At 47.4% G+C, this 13504-nt stretch overlaps 2 protein-coding genes across 2 annotated transcripts; both read right to left on the minus strand.

Annotated features, from left to right (window-relative positions):
- Window positions 1-1394: 1394 nt before the first annotated feature.
- On the minus strand, window positions 1395-2897 carry EJ05DRAFT_531879 (tetrahydroxynaphthalene reductase). The gene is made up of 2 exons (XM_033749048.1): window positions 1879-2897; window positions 1395-1830 (listed from the first exon to the last, which is right to left on the minus strand). The coding sequence occupies exons 1-2, from the start codon at window positions 2477-2479 to the stop codon at window positions 1565-1567; spliced, it is 867 nt and encodes a 288-aa protein (XP_033600621.1). The 5' UTR covers window positions 2480-2897; the 3' UTR covers window positions 1395-1564.
- A 1877-nt stretch (window positions 2898-4774) lies between these two features.
- EJ05DRAFT_379744 (uncharacterized protein) lies at window positions 4775-8642 on the minus strand. The gene is made up of 5 exons (XM_033741218.1): window positions 8092-8642; window positions 7978-8032; window positions 6696-7928; window positions 6162-6386; window positions 4775-6042 (listed from the first exon to the last, which is right to left on the minus strand). Exons 1-5 carry the CDS (start codon window positions 8312-8314, stop codon window positions 4938-4940), a joined length of 2841 nt encoding a protein of 946 aa, XP_033600622.1. The 5' UTR covers window positions 8315-8642; the 3' UTR covers window positions 4775-4937.
- Between the last annotated feature and the right edge of the window lie 4862 nt (window positions 8643-13504).

Genomic DNA, 13504 nt, shown 5'->3' on the forward strand with positions numbered 1-13504 from the left:
TAATAGAACGATATATAGTAATATAACTCTTTATCTTCGAGCTTAGAGATATTAGAAGTCTACTTACGCGTTGTTAAACTTTAATTATATTCTCTAGAGAGACTTAGAAGAGAAGATAGCTACATGTTAGATAATGTCGACTAGAAGGACTTATTAAATATGTTCGAAATTATGATTATCTCGTACTGTAGTGTAGTATATCTATAGTATAACGTTAGTGTTCGTGTAGGTATATAAGCTGTCTAAATGTACTACGATTGTTCTATACGTACTAGAATCGAGATTTTTAGAAGGACGTATTAAAGAGAGTGTCATCAGATAGTATTAGGACTCGAATACACGGGAAGGCGGTCTTTGGAGTAGATACTACTATTCTAGGGTATCATTGAGAGGGCGACGTTTATACGCGCCATGTGTCACTAATTAGATTCGGCAACGCGCCGATCGGAAAGTTCGTTTATAACTATCTCGGACATAGGCTTAAGAGGTACCTATTGCTCAGTCGGCATTCTAGACTTGTGATGTATATGATAGATAGGAGCCAGACGAAGATATAAGACCTGGAAATTACAACCCGGATCAGAAAACAACGGTGCCAGGAAGGGACGCTCGATATCTCGACGTGCTTAAGCGGCTAAAAGAATTCTACTAAAACATGTACTAGAGAGGACGTCTTATCCTAAGACTAGTGACTATTCGCTTCTATAAAAGTAACTACTATCTATGTCTTCGAGCAGACAACGGGCCCGAGCATATACCAGCAAGTCTCACTCCCCTCTCCGTCCTCGATGGCGATGAAGTGTCTGTCTAAGATGATTAGATAGATACGATACTACCACTGACTCGCTCTCTATCCTCTACAAGCCCCTTTTAGAGAGTACACGAGACCGGGGGCGGTAACAGAGCCTGAAGTTTTGGGTAGGCAATTCCGACGCGGAAGTTCTGGACATCTCGGACTAGACCAGAAACTTTGCGATAATGTCGAATAGAAATGTACAGGGTGAAGTCTTAAGCGTTGTAACCATCGCCTTATATAAGGGTTACTTAGGGAAGGTCAACTCGACAGCTTCGTTGATATCAACTTCGATGCCAGACAAGGACTTTGTGCACAACAATGCTATTCCCACAAGTGCATTTTTGAGGAAGAGGAAAGCGAGCTTTGAATGTGATCTCGAGGGAAGTTCGACACTACAGGAGATTGCACGTGTTATCCATGTGAGCCAGCGTAGATATATGTTATAGGTTCCTCCAACTGAGCCGGAAAGTATACGAAACAAGCGTCTACTGGAGATCATTTCAAACGAGTCTGTCCAGAAGGGACATTCAGAGGTCATATGTCGAACGGGCGAGCGATTGAACAGTCTACGATTCACAAGCGGTTTTGAACAATGAGTGATAGAAATCGTCTATACTAGGGTACGATATCTCTTGCTATATTATTTGAGCCCGAATCCGGCCTTACCAAAGGCTCGATCAATATTCGGACTGTGTATGCCGTGGTCCTGTATTATGGTACCACGGTCGAACAGTTTTTGCTTCATTCGCCGTAACATAAGTCCCCTCCTTACATGCACGCAGCTCCGTCGATACCAATCACCTTGCCGTTAACCCACTCACCATCTTGGGAGGCGAGGAAGGCAACAACGCGGGCAACATCTGAGGGTTGACCGACACGCATGTGCGGTGACCAAGTCTTCGCGTACTCGTCGACCTCATCATTGTTCATCCCCTCGCCATTAGGAATATATTCTTTGCACACAGCGTGGTACATGTCAGTCTTGATACCGCCGGGTGCGATGCAGTTGACAGTGATCTTCTTGTCGCCAGCATCTAGAGACTGTCAATGAGCGTTCAGTGTAGAGCTGCCAGAGGACTTACCGATTGCCATGCATCGCACAAATGTCTCGATGGCACCCTTGCTCCCTGAGTAAAGCGTATGCTTTGGCACGCCCTTCGCTTGCGCCGTAATGGAACCCATGAGGATAATTCTACCGCCGATTTCCATGTTCTTGTACGCCTCTCGTGCAACAAAGAACTGTCCACGTGTGTTGATCGACATAACGCGGTCGTACTCTTCCTCGGTCACATCCTTCAGATGGCCGAAGCTCACGACGCCCGAGTTCGAGCACACAATGTTGATCTTGCCAAAGTGAGCCTTGGCCTGCTCGAACAGCGAGACGGTCTCTGAGACGTTGGCAACGTTGGCTTTGATGGCGATGGACTGACGGCCCATGGCCTTGATCTCGTTGACGACCTTTTGAGCGCCTTCGAGTGTGTTGGCGTAGTTGACGACGATATCGGCGCCACGACGGGCCAGTTCGAGGGCCATTTCCTTGCCGATACCACGGCCAGAGCCTGTCACGACGGCAACTTTGCCCTCAAGACTCCATGGGGGGATGGTGTGTGATGCAGCTCCGTTTCCATTCTGGGCACCGTTGCCGTTGGCCGAAGCATTGATTGGAGTAGTGTCGACAGCCATGGCGATAGAATTCGGATTTGTATAGAGGAAGTGTGGATGTGGATGCTGTGGTAGGTAATGTATGATAGTGGTAGATTGGTAGACAGTGCTTAGACGGATGAGCTTCTTAGGGCCCTTTCACGCTACATATAGTCGAAGTGAAAGCCTTCGGTGTCCAAGCAACTGAGTCTCGCGTCGCGAAGAGAGCGAGGCAAGTATGACAATTTCCGCAAAACATCCCCATTTTTCGGCCAGCATCATATGCACCTGCGGGGAGTTCGGACTTGAGTGGGGTCCCGAAGGTGTCTCAAATGTTCTGCAACTCCCACACGGCTTGGACTCAACAGCAGCTAGACCACCACTTTCACATTGTGGCGTGTACGCTGATAAGATAATGCGCTTCCACGCGATGTGAAGATGTCGAGAGCTAGAACTTGACTCGGGAAGTGAAGGTTTGACCTTGAAGATTGATGACCAGAGTTGCAATTCTGCATTGGGCCTAGCGCCGGACATCTGATCTTGGCGGAGGACATTCCCCCTGACTGACATTCACTAGCATCTTCGAGAAGTAAACAAACATGGATACTTCCGAATCAACGATGTCCCGATCCAATCGAACAGAGCACATCTGAAAAGTCATAGATATGGCTCTGACTACAGGTCCGCATACGATCACAAATCACCACGGCGCTTTAAAGCTTAGGCACGCCTAGGTGGTGGACTTAGGGGGTAGAGAAAGAACGCTATGCGTAAGGCTTGGCTACTGAGAAGGTATTTGTTATCTAGTCATTCTAGTGTCTTGATAAAGTGATGGGTTTCCGATGACCTTGGCAAGACATCCAAACAGTTCGGAGCGGCCCAAGCTCTTCGGATGGACCTTCGAACGGCTAAAGGGACTTCGGCTCACCATTCGGAAGCACTAATACCAGAAATATTCCGCTAGATGCTCACACATCTATGGCTGCTGTGCTTTGATCTGTTCTCGGACGCGTGTGAAGGCTTGAAGTTAGTTACCTTGTAGGCAAGCAGAGACAGACACAGTAAAGATCAAAATTCCATATCGTACTAAAGATATCATAACCACGAGTCCAACCGTCATAAATTCCAACATGTTCCCATGTGAGCATTTGTCTCTACGATATTTAGTTCTATCACGTCGATGACGTTATAGCCGAGAGGTTCAAGCATTTGTGTATGTATGACTCGTTGGCCCACAGTTTATCTGCATAAGCATTGGGATTCCCGAACTTCGATAATAGCTTCAATCATTACCTGTGGGAATCCTTTGGTCCGGGCCGAAGGCGGTTCCCGACATTCATATGAGACTACTTTTCTTTAGCCGCAGGCGAGACCGTGATTACTCAATGGAGGGAAACACAAGTTCTGTAAGTATCTACAGAAGAAAGCGAAGGAAATATAGTTTCATAGACAAAGAGGCCTTCTGGCTTTCGCGATAGGTCTGCGTCCTTTGATTGGGCAGTGTAGAGTATTCATGGACGCTTAAGCGGTATTGAACTAGTAGTAAGAATTGCCTCATACTAACTATGGACTATTACACGGCATTTTCCGAGGAACGGCACCATGTTTGGGGTCCCGTGATAAGTCCGGACCGACGCTGAGTATACATCTATGCCTCTTCAGCTTCATCATCTCTGTCACCCTCGTCTACTTTGGGTCTCACTCAGGCTGTCGCATCGTCAAAGTCATTCTTCAGCCTACAATGCCCAACAGGGCCGATTTCTACACGACAACCCGGTCACTATACTCCTTGTAGGAAACCACACTCGTCACAATGTCAAGTACGTATCTGCTGTGACGATCTCTCTGTCACACTGCGCACATCGACAGCTGTACCAGGAGACCCACTATTACTTCATCATCCTTTAGGAAATCGATTGCTGTCATGGTGTAAGCTCGCTGGAAGCCTGTGGATCACATATCACCTCCAGGTTCCTCATATGATGAGAAAAGAATACAAAGGTCTGCATGCAACCCAATAATCGATTTTTTGGCGTATTGAAACGACCAGCCCTATTTTGAGCACATTCGACGATAAGTAAATTCCAAAAACCGGACATGACGATATGCATATCTTGCTCAGGTTCTCCTATCAGGGAGTCCAGGACATCAAAATGACGAGCCGCTATTCATGATACGGCTGATCTTACACGAGCTTCAGTCATCGGTGCAGAAGATCTCATCTTTATTAGTCCGTCAATATGGAACGGATCGGCAAAGGAAAAGAAAGAACGAAAAAGCAAAGAGTTTGCTCTTCATAATTCCATGAGCCAAGCAGGATGGGAGCAGCCTCTCACTATCCAACGAAACTGCTGAAATCAAAACACGTATACGACCATATCCACAAGACACAAAAGCCGGTCGCATTTGTAACGATGGCTAAACAACAATATACCTCCTAGATTTCGTAAGGTCGTTCCGAACATGACGTTGGTGCTAATTATATCATAGTACGATATCGTCAATCCCTCGTCAATCGCTCCAGCTTAATCCTAATTCCATCCGAGAATAACGTGGGAATTCCTTGGTCAAGAACATCAATACAGTGACTGAGCACGACGAAGGCATTATTCATGGCTACTGGGGAGCCATCTGTACTCGTCAACACTGGTGTGCCCTCCTTCTTGGTCGTATACTGGATTATTAAAGGGTGATCAGCCGGCAGAGCGTCCACAGCAATATCGATGGACGGCTTGTTGGTAGAGAGGCGATTATTTGAGCGCAACCGTTCGGGCTGGCGAGACAAACTGCCGTTACTGGCGCCTAGATTGCCTTGCAGATCATTATTATCATTAAAGCTGGGACTGCTAGTCGAATCGTTGTGTCGCAAAGCATCGGTCCACAGAATCAACGCTACTCGATATATGGCCCCAGACCACCAGGGGGGGCGTATGCTCCGCGCCATATTCCGCACCAGGCGAAGGACTTGACCAGCATGGAATATAGCCTCTTCGACATTCGTTATACAGCGCTTGTGTAGCCACAAGACCTGCTGATAAGTCCCGTCGAAGCCTTCGCGGCGTGCAAGCTTTTCGATTTCAGCAAAGTTGGTAACCGCATTCAAGGATATGAGATGGAACATGATAAGATTGACTTGCATGATGGTGCATAGCCGGTTTCGATCCAGGTAAGACTTAGCGAGTTTGTACCACCTCTGGAGTAACGTCTGCACCTCTTTGAACTGGTCAAGCGTCGAGGTGGTAGCAGGGACATCTAGATGAAGCGGATCGGAACAACACATCGACAGCTGTGTGTAGCTACATACCGACGACTGGAGCGGATGTAAGAGGAGGCGAAGTTGTAGCGGCGTCAAAGCGAGACTCTGCGCAACAAGATCGTTGTCCAAGAATCGACCTAAAAGCGTGCGAAGAGAGGAGGGTCTCGTGTGTGTATGGGCTCCTTTGGAACGCTCTAGCATGATAGTGGACCATTCCTGTGCTGATTTGGCGTGCCAAAGCTGGTCAGAATCGGGCATGGGAATTTCGAAATCGCTGACATTGAGTAGCGGAGCTGAATTATGAAAGAGAGCCAAGTCTTGGTCGACCATAACCCACGAATAGATCAGACTATACGAAAGAATGGTCAGTGACGTTATCATCAATCGAGAAACCGTGTGCGTAAGTGATGAAGTACACCAAGCGGCACGCAACCAGTCCATATTGGAAAGGAAATGGATATCACTTACCGACTCCGACCCTCCTGCTTGACCCAATCCTTCCATGATTCCTCCAGCACCGTGCTCTGTAGGTTATGTGACAGCGCCTGGCTTTGTGTTGGGGCTTCACTGAGCATACCCGAGTGGCCCAGCATTGCAAGGTACATTCCTCGCCGGCTCATGGCAACGTCAGTCTGCCACTTATCGCCGCTCCAAGCTGCTTGGATGATGAAAATTAATGCCGCGCGGAGAATAGTTAAATCGTTCGCAAGTGAGTTCGGTCTCATAGTGGCGTCAAACAAAGAGATTCGGCAAATTTCAGCCATACTTCCGGTAAACGAACGGGACTCTGTTGATGGTGCGACCATAGCACCTTGTGCGAGCATCATGAGAACAAGAAGAATTCCTTCAATGTCATCGTAGCTGGAGATAAGGTCGTTGGCGTCCACCACTCCACACGGAGAAAGGGGAAAGAATGTTTCGATGCTGTTCGCATACGACCGTAAGAAGCATTCGAGAACCCTTGCAGGTGGAAGAAGTATGAAGTTCGATGGCAAATGGTATGGCATTGATGACATCTCCGCGATAGGACCGCTGAAACCATTTCTATGTGTTTCAAATGCTTTGTGAAGGAAGGCCTGGGTAATGGCAAGAAGCTTATCTCTGGTGCTTTCGTGCAATGGAACGATTACAATTCGATCGTCACTTGCAGCGCCTTCCTCATCCCATGCTGGTTGCCAGTTGCTCCATACTTCGTGATTTTGGAGACTCGCTGAAAGGCGATTTAAACTTGCCTGTAGCGTTTTGGGTACCGCATGTGATGGCAAAGGCGGTGTGTAACGACACATTGTCCATTCAAGGTCTTGAGCTGGGCCGACTGGTGTAAAGCCCGAAACACCAGAGTCATATGAGTCGCAGACAGATGGCTGTCGTGGGGAAGGAATTGGACGTGAGGCGAAGAAGACCGAATGTGCAGTATTCGTACTACAAGACATATCGATATCTGACGCAAACGAATGTTCCATACGCGGCGTATGAAGCGGTGTAGGTATGGCATGAGAGAAGTGGGGATTGACATCGAGCATTTCATCAGTGGTTTCCGTATTCAGGAAGTTTATGCCAAAGTCCATATCTCCTGGATTCATCAGTTCTGATGTGTAGGCTCCATTCATCTGCAGTTGTGACCAGTCCATGAAAAAAGCCGAACTATTTGAACGATCAGGATTGCTACCCGATGATCCTGCTTGTAAGAGACTACCATCATAGCGATTTTCGTTGCCGAAGTCGTTAGGTTCCGGTGCAGGAGACAGCAGCTCGGATACCATGATTTCGTGTGAAGATGTGGCTGGTGCATGATCCCCAAACATTGTCTGCCCACTCAAGGCCCTTTGTGAATCCCGTACCGACAACTTTTCGTGTGCTAAAGTCTTTTTGGAGGTATCTTGTTGTTCCTGATTCTCACATCGTGTTGGTGAGCTCGAGCTGGATCGGTCTTGTGGACTTAACCCCTCCGTGGCTGCTTTGCCGCAAGTAGATATTTCCTTTTGATGCGTCTCCACTTGAACTGCTGTTTGCTTTGATGCTCTGCGATTTGGTCGCATCTCACATACTTGATTACGGCTTTTACAGCGACTACATGGAAACTTATTGTCACACTTCGTCTTTGTCTTTGCGCAATTGGTGCATGCCTTAGGTGTTCTCCCTGCTGACTTCACGATCATTCCGTTGTTGGGTGGTAAGACTTCTTGATTGTTATGGTCTTTGCCGTGGACTGTATAATGACGTTGAAGGAGATCCCTGGATATGGTCAGCCAGTACCTAGCATAGATTCCGTCCGTTATGGTACCTCCGGGCGAAGGACATGTGGCAATAGCAACATTTGTATGGCTTGATCTCGCTATCTAGTGTTTTAACGATCAGCAAGGGACACCGAAGAGTTCGATGTACTGGAGATGCATACGAGTAAGAATATGCCTCTCGAGATGCTCGTCTCTTGTGAAAGGCTTGCCACAGTAAGTACACCAACGCATTATTGTGGACACGTCGATAGTAAAGAACAGATTATTTGAAAAGGGCAGAGTTTGTGTCGTTTCGTGCGTCTTGATGGCCTGGCCCTGATGAGTTCGACCGAGTTTGAAAGTAGATAGGTAGCGAATAACATCTAATGGTGCAAACATACACATGATTTGTCAAAGCCATTGCGGAAATGGTAATGGCGATCAATCTTCGCCGTTCTCTGCATTAGGATATTACATTAAGGAACGAACTCGGAAGGAAAGCCGTCGAAGGAGATGTCGATCGTGTAATCTGCGAAAGGTCCGTATGCATTAGTCTATGCACTCTTGGATCGCATGACTAGTGCATTTCTGCCTGCTTGTTGGCATATTATGGGTATATATGGAACCAAAGATTACGTTCAACGTCCTAGCACAGCAAGAAACCAGAAAATCAAGAGCTGTTGCATGGTCCTTCTCCAGGTAGTTCGCTAGGGCCCGTTCCTCCCGACGCCATCCTGGACTCCTGGGAAGAAGCTCTAAGGATATGATGGTGTCCGGTTTATGTGGGTCTACCTCTTACATTGGGTCCGAGGTACTGTCACCCGCGTTAATATTAGTATGAGCACCTCTTCCTTAGGGATGAACGAATCCAGCATGCATCTCTGGTCCGAGAAAGCAGATTCGTGGGTCACGGTACCTCCAAGCTCTGCAACGATGTGGCTGTGTTTTGGTGGAATCCACCTTCTGTTCTAGAGGGTGTGATATCGCTTACCTGCATACATCACTAAGTGCTGACCTCGAAGGCTCATCCGGTGGCCAGACCTGTCTAAGGCAATCACAGATATGGTCGCTGGGACAAGCAAGAATAGTCTATTTGTGCCGGCTCAAGAAGGCGATAGACTCACTGTACGGGCTCATCGGTGCTGTAGGCGAGGTTCTCGTTCTTCCAACAAACAAACGTGGGATAGTGGCAGGATTCTCTCCACTCCTCTGAGCTTCATTCAGTTCTCCGTCGATATTCATCAAGAACACTAGATGGTTTGAGACCGGGACCACGATAACTTCTCTGTACAATATAGCAGGATATCAAAATCTGCCATCCAGTACCACTTTGTAGATACTTTGTGACATATTGTGGCTTATTCACATACGGTATATGCAGAAGGGTTAGCACGCACATGATGGTACGGCGGACTTGCTGTCCTTTATTCCTGATTAGGCTAGGTCTCTGATCCCTTGATCACGCATGCCTTTCCTGCTCCACATAAGCATCAGCCTTATCAAGGACGCAAACCACTTCGCCTCTCTACCACGTTTAAAGCGTGGCGCACACGAGCTCTTGACGCTACACGACCTGAAGTCGTGGTACTCGTTATCACGCCCATTTTCGCGTCGACTAGATGTATGGATCTCCATACGGTACTGAATTTGCTTGAATCACTCGCGTCGCTGCAGCCTTTTTGTCGCATTCGTGTCAAATCTCTACCAGCACCTCCCTTGGAATTGTCCAAGCAATATGTGGTATGTATCAGAGGTATTGATCAAGACGTCTCCAAGGCATGAATGAGGCTTGCTATAACCTCTCGAAACAGAGTACCTATAGTAGGTCAACCATGATTCCATTTGATCTTGCCTGTGTTGCTTCTTTGTTCTAGTCATTCGCATATCGAAGCGTGGTAAGACCTGTTTACATGACTGAGTAGTGTGGAACACTGTACTCTGTCATTCAGCTACGTGCACGCTCTAGGTTGTGCTCAGCATTACCTGGAATATCGTCTTCGACTTGGGAGAAGAGCGAAGCACCGATTCTTGGCATAATTGAGTTTCTCACCGCTGTTTCCGAATGCACAGTCCTGAGGCCAAGAAAGCCATAGAACTATTCTATGTTACACCTAAATGTGAGAAGGGTTCCAGGATCTCCTGCTACCCAATTCTCGTCATATTAAAAACAACGAACTTGTTACCAGCAAGTGTCCAGGTACAACTGTTTTCGCGTTCAGGTTGTGTGAAGTTGCGATATGGTTGGTTGGTAGCATTGAAGTACTCATGACCTTGTCACGATGCACAAACACTGACTTTGTAAGCTGGTTAGGAGACTAACATACTTTGCCAATCAGATATGGACCTCGGGTTTCGTATTGACCTACTCGTAAAGAGAAGAGTGTCCACAGAATTTACGCGTCTGCGGAGCACTTGAGACTACCGCACTTGTTCACTTCTTACAGGTTTCCCTGCACGACCTGTTGCCTTTGCATGTCCCATTTCTAAGCTTCGGTACTGTCAGGTAGCTGTGGTGTTAGACGCGCGTGGTTGTGTTACTCAATGACATAGTCGGTCTGCCAGATAGAGAGACAACCCGCAGCTATCATATATCATAACTCGCGCAACCTGAGTGTGAACGTAGGAGTCAACAAGGATAGTATACATAAATTGTCGTGCGCTCATGGTCTCCATACCAAAGCATGAATTTGGCCATACCATATGGCGTATGCTTATGTGCAAGATTCTAGAGGACTGCAAGATATGGCCATTGGAAGTCAATAATAGGGCGCGCTATTAACGAGACGTGCAGAAGCACTGTTTCCGGTGCCCGTTCCTGAATATCCAGTACCTTGTACATTTATTTTGAGCACCGTAACACAAACCTACAGGGATGCGGAGCCGAGACTATCATGCACATCTACAACAGAGCCGCATCAGATGAATGTTACCCACATTGCCGAAGTATTGGCACGAAAACACTTTTCTCGCTCGGGTTATGAATGTCTGATATGGTCAATCGAGACTTCCATATCATTCATCATGCACGTCACACAGAGTACTGTACCCCTCACCCAATCCCTCGGAAACCTCATACTATGTCTGGGCTCAACGTCTTTATCTGCATGTATTGCATCACCACTTATAGACCACACCCATGTTCCGTATTTGTTTCAGGTCTGACCATGGACAGTGGGGTCGAGATGACTTAATTCTGTTATGGTGCATGGATGGTCAGGCTTCACTATTCTAATTTCCACCTCGATGTAATTTTGTTGCCATATGCCACCATAAGCGATGCACGCAACATTTAATGGTATGTACGTCACTGTACGTCCTTAGGCACGTCAAACTCTCCTATCCTGGTCGCGTACTCTTCGATATTTTGGAAGCAACAATGCGACCGACTGTCGATGTCGAACCTCGCTATCATATCTTGCTCGATGTATGGCTCCGGCGTATGTCTCAGTCGCTTGTTCACAACGTCCATCTGGAAGCGCTCGCGTGTTTGAGAGATATTGCAGCTTACGTTCCTTTTGCAGCTCGATATACTACTACAGACCATGTATACATGCCAAGACGATCCCATACTCGTGAATCTGAACTAGACACATAGGGTTCAGTAGAAAACTGTCAAAACGCAGCACTCAGGGTACCATGGAACACTAGTGCTGAGTAGGTATTCAAGTCGACTCGTCGAACTCGAGGACGTCTAGCAACTTTGGTAGTCAATGGAAGTCCGCTCGCCTCAATTTGCAGGAATGGCTGACAAGTATTGCTTCTCAGGTGGTCTCAAGGTACCTGTTATCCGATTTGATATAAAGACCGGATATTTCTTAGACTTCGATACGTCAGACACGAAAACGTGAGAGCGCCAGGCCACGAACATTCCCCATACTGGTCGACAAGACTTCCCTATCGTGCTTGCCTCAGAATGTCATTTGTGCGTTGACGAGGACAAGCCACGTTCAAGTTAAACGGATCTGGCTCTTAGTTATCCATGTATCTCGTCATGACATCATCCATTGTTACGTTTCCACAGTACCATGCGGTAAATTCATGCTAGAAGCAATATTGGCATCAGGAAGTACCAAATGGCTGCCAAAACGCTCCGAACTTCATACACATTGCAGATAATCTTAATATGGTGTCCATGCGCTAGAGGCGTTGGCTTAGTGTACGTCATGATCTTGAATACACTTTGATGCACAGCGAGCGGTGAAATGTGTCAAAGCGACATTGCCCCCGTGAGTAAGGCCTATTTGTAACCTGCAACAAGTAGCTATACAGCGGTAGACCATAGCCGAGGGGATTATCATGGCCCTCAAGTGTTTGTTGTACGAATCTATACTTGCGATGAGAAGGCACGAGGTTCCTTGGCTTTCGGGTAATCATGTATCCGCTGTGTCTTTCCAAAGTAGCCAGTACCGCAACACGTTGTATCTTCCGAGTGTCAAGGGATATTTATAGAGTGTAGTAGCTAATGATGATCGACAAGCCCTATAGCCTCCCTACAATCAGATTGACGAGTCGCCGATTTGGCTACAAAGAAGAGCCATACGTCGGAGGATAAGGCATGTTCGATGAATTGCATTTGACAAAGGCAATGGTCTGATGCATATCTCGCCCAAGAGAGGAAAGATCAATGCTGCCTGAGATTGAGCCCACTCGCCAGGGTTGCTACTTTTGCCTTGGTTGTTGGTTCTTCGTTAGGGTAACTTGGTTAGTAAGCACGACTTCAATCCAGATGCGGGATGGATTCATGAAGTTCCAACCTCCACCGACTGAACGCTTGCCCTTCACAACCTAGCTTTCACCTGCATACATGGGATCATTCTTCACCCCTTCGGACATATTCCCCACATGACAGGCTTTGTTACTTGTACCGGTAGTCGTTGCGATGAGTCGAGACCTACAGCCATGGAAAGCCACAGACGAAAGGCTGTGCCCATTCCCTGCTCACGCGCAAGTGCTTACGCTGTAGGACTATCTCGGATACGGCTCCGGATAAGCAAGACCTACGGCACGCTTGTAGGCATTGCTTACAGCGAAGTAAGACCACTGGAACGCGATGACATTGCCGTTTACGGCTACCAGATTATGATGCTATGGTGGTCATTCCTACTGGCGCAGCACTGTTGCTTTACGAGACACCCGGAAGCTTGTGACGATCACCAATACTAAAATCAGATCCACTGTGAAGCACTGTCAGTTTCAATATGGAAGTTCGCGGCCATGCTATGCATGCTTCCTGCACCCGCAGAAAGTTTCCGCCTGCTCGGGACCCGCATGATTTTTGTGGTCATGAGCCCTGGGCTATTCAAGAGCAGTGAAACAAGAAACGTGCTATAGACTAAGCCTCGACAGTGGTCCACAGGGTTATGGATAAACATCTCCAACCACCCTACAGAGAAACGCCATTAAGCTACGCCAGCATTCATTGCACCGTCATTCCATAGAAATTGATTGCCACGCTATGAGGATTTCACGAGCCATAGTTAAAGCAGCATTACAAATTTCCGCCTTATGGACTTCTGAAACCGGTAGACATCAGTCCCCAGCGTTATTTATGTGTGGCAATCCAGAACGGGAAACAAACACTCCGAGCTGTCGTAA

This window comes from Pseudovirgaria hyperparasitica (genome assembly GCF_010093815.1).
Source record: "Pseudovirgaria hyperparasitica strain CBS 121739 unplaced genomic scaffold EJ05scaffold_8, whole genome shotgun sequence".
Classification (NCBI taxonomy): Eukaryota; Fungi; Ascomycota; class Dothideomycetes; order Acrospermales; family Acrospermaceae; genus Pseudovirgaria; species Pseudovirgaria hyperparasitica.